Raw genomic sequence first — 2,312 nt, 5'->3', positions numbered from 1 at the left:
CCCCCCGCCGCCGCCGGTGCGCGCTCACTTCTGCGTGGCGGTGGTGCCGCGCACGTCTGTCTGTGACACACGCCGGTCGACGACGCCCGAAAGGGAGCCGGCGTTGCGATCCACGTTCGTCGGGCCGCCCGCCTTGTACACGCCGGTGTACATGCTCTTATCGTCGTGGAACTTCACCGCTTCCGCCTTCGTTCCGTGTGCCACGGGCGAGGACTGCTCGATCATGCCATTCACCTCCTCCACCGACTTCTTCAGCTTCGCCGCAATCTCGGGGACGGCCCTGGTGGTGAAGTCCGTGAATGTGATCTTGCGGGCCCCCTTTGCCTTGACCTTGTTGAAGAGAAGATCGGCATCGGTGTTGGTGAAAACCTTGCCGATGATCTTCGTCTCCTTCAGCATCTTGGAGAAGTGGGAGTTGTCCATTTCCTTCGTGGCAGCACCGCCGAAGGATGCGAAGGCGTAGAAGGCGCTCTCGAGGCTCATGATTTTATGTGCTTTTTTGTTTTAATTTCTGGTGGTGCTGTTGTAGCAGATAGATGATCTTTGCGCACGGAGAACATAGCGATGGAGACAGTGAGGCAACAGCAAGATGTGGGGGAGAGAGCAGAGTGTTACACACATGCGCCCATCGGCATGACGTGCAAAAGAACTTCCCCCCATTTTCGTCGTTGTTATAAAACAGCGCTCCGGTCGCCCACGCACATATGTACAATGACACCCACCGACACACGCCTTAAGGGCGTTCATTCCTTTTTTTTTTTACCTTTGGGCCTCCCCACCCCTCTGCCCTCCACTTGCCTTTTGGTCGATCAAGCCGATCGAACACAAGGACACAGACCAAACAGCGTCATCACCAAAACAACAACAACAACAAAACGAACATAAACGCCCTAATACACGTGTGGTTGTGCGATGGATAGGTGGAGGGAGAGAAAGGATAATACGATGCTTCAGCACCCGTCTCTGTGCTGTCCCGTGGCATCACGGAGTGCGTTAAGGGCGTTGCTGTGCAACGACACCGCCTCCTCACGGGCCAAATACGCACGGAGTCGGCTGGTGCTGCTGCCAACTGGCATTGGTGACAAATTAAGTGACTGTGGGGCCTTCGACCAGGCCGCAGAGGCGTCACTGTACGGGTTCGCCACTGCAGGAGCAGCAGAGAACGCAGGGAAGGAGCGAGCAGCATCCAGTCGCTCTGTCACGTTCATAAATGCCTGGGTCACGTTGAGGCGAAGGGCTTGTTGCTGAGCGAGGAGCGCGTTCCGCTTCGCCTCGCGCTGCTGGCGCCGCTGCTCTAAATCCACCACATCTTCACTCACCCCGCCAAAGGTAAGTGCTCCGAACTGCGAGGCAAGTTTTAACGACTGTGGCACTGTTTCCGCGATGGTGTACGGCAGCTGTTTTAGTGTGTCTTCCATCCCCTTAATGGAAGCCGCCGCTGCACGGTTCACAGGGACCTTTTGCCGCGCCTTGCCATAGTACTCCGCATAATTTGCAAAGTGATTTGGCTTACAGTAACGATCCGTGTACTCCTCCAACTTCTTCGCGAGCGTCGAACGCTTCTGTTCCTTGCGCTGCTTATTCGCCGCCGCTGCCGCAGTAAGAGAGATCTTTCTACTGAAGGGCCTCCCGTCCGCAGATTGACTTTCCCTGCGGGGTTGCGGAGCGTCCGACCCCCAAACTGCTTGCACAGACTGTGTGTTACGCACGCTCATCTTATTTTCGCTACTCTCTCTTACACTACTCAGCGCGCAGCGCTTCAGTGGGAACCCCGAACTGCGTCCACGCGCCGACGCCTGAGCGGTGGACGGGCGATCTGGCAACACGTCTCTTGGCGCGAAGAGTGAGAATTCCGACTCTACACTTGGTGCCCTGCGTTGATGGTGGTGCTTCGCTACATCTCGCCCATTCAACTGACTAGATGAACTTTCTACAAAATCGTCCTTGAGTGCAATCGACTCAAGCATCTCTATTCGCTCACGTAACGCCAGGTTTTCCGCATTTAGCTCAACTTCACGCTTCTCAAGGTCTGTCTTTGTCTCTGTCAGCGTGTCGAGGGCGTTCCGAAGTTTTCCATTAATTGACAAGATGTTCTTTAGGGATTCGCATGCCATGAGGAGCTTCTCCGCAAGCTCGTTAACCCGTCCATTCTCAGAAACATCCGCTAGGCTATTCTTGAAAGGTGGTATACATCTCACTTCGCCAAGGCCTCCAGCAGCCAATCCTCTGTAGTATTCTAGCTCCTTCTTCATGCTGGCCACTTCCGCGCGAAGCTGCCGGATGATTGCAGTCTTCGAGTCTTCATTCACGCG

General features: G+C 55.3%; 2 protein-coding genes across 2 annotated transcripts; both read right to left on the bottom strand.

Annotated features, from left to right (window-relative positions):
* Positions 1-24: 24 nt before the first annotated feature.
* Positions 25-483, bottom strand: DQ04_15431010 (flagellar associated protein; the record flags this gene model as incomplete). The annotated part of the gene is made up of 1 exon (XM_009317312.1): positions 25-483. One exon carries the CDS (start codon positions 481-483, stop codon positions 25-27), a length of 459 nt encoding a protein of 152 aa, XP_009315587.1.
* Positions 484-950: 467 nt separating this feature from the next.
* DQ04_15431000 (putative kinesin-like protein) lies at positions 951-2,252 on the bottom strand (the record flags this gene model as incomplete). Its single annotated transcript, XM_009317311.1, has 1 exon — positions 951-2,252. One exon carries the CDS (start codon positions 2,250-2,252, stop codon positions 951-953), a length of 1,302 nt encoding a protein of 433 aa, XP_009315586.1.
* Positions 2,253-2,312: the final 60 nt, after the last annotated feature.

Source organism: Trypanosoma grayi (genome assembly GCF_000691245.1).
Source record: "Trypanosoma grayi strain ANR4 Tgr_1543_V1, whole genome shotgun sequence".
Classification (NCBI taxonomy): domain Eukaryota; phylum Euglenozoa; class Kinetoplastea; order Trypanosomatida; family Trypanosomatidae; genus Trypanosoma; species Trypanosoma grayi.
Note: the sequence above shows the minus strand (reverse complement) of the source record. Positions and strands in the feature narration are given on the sequence as shown.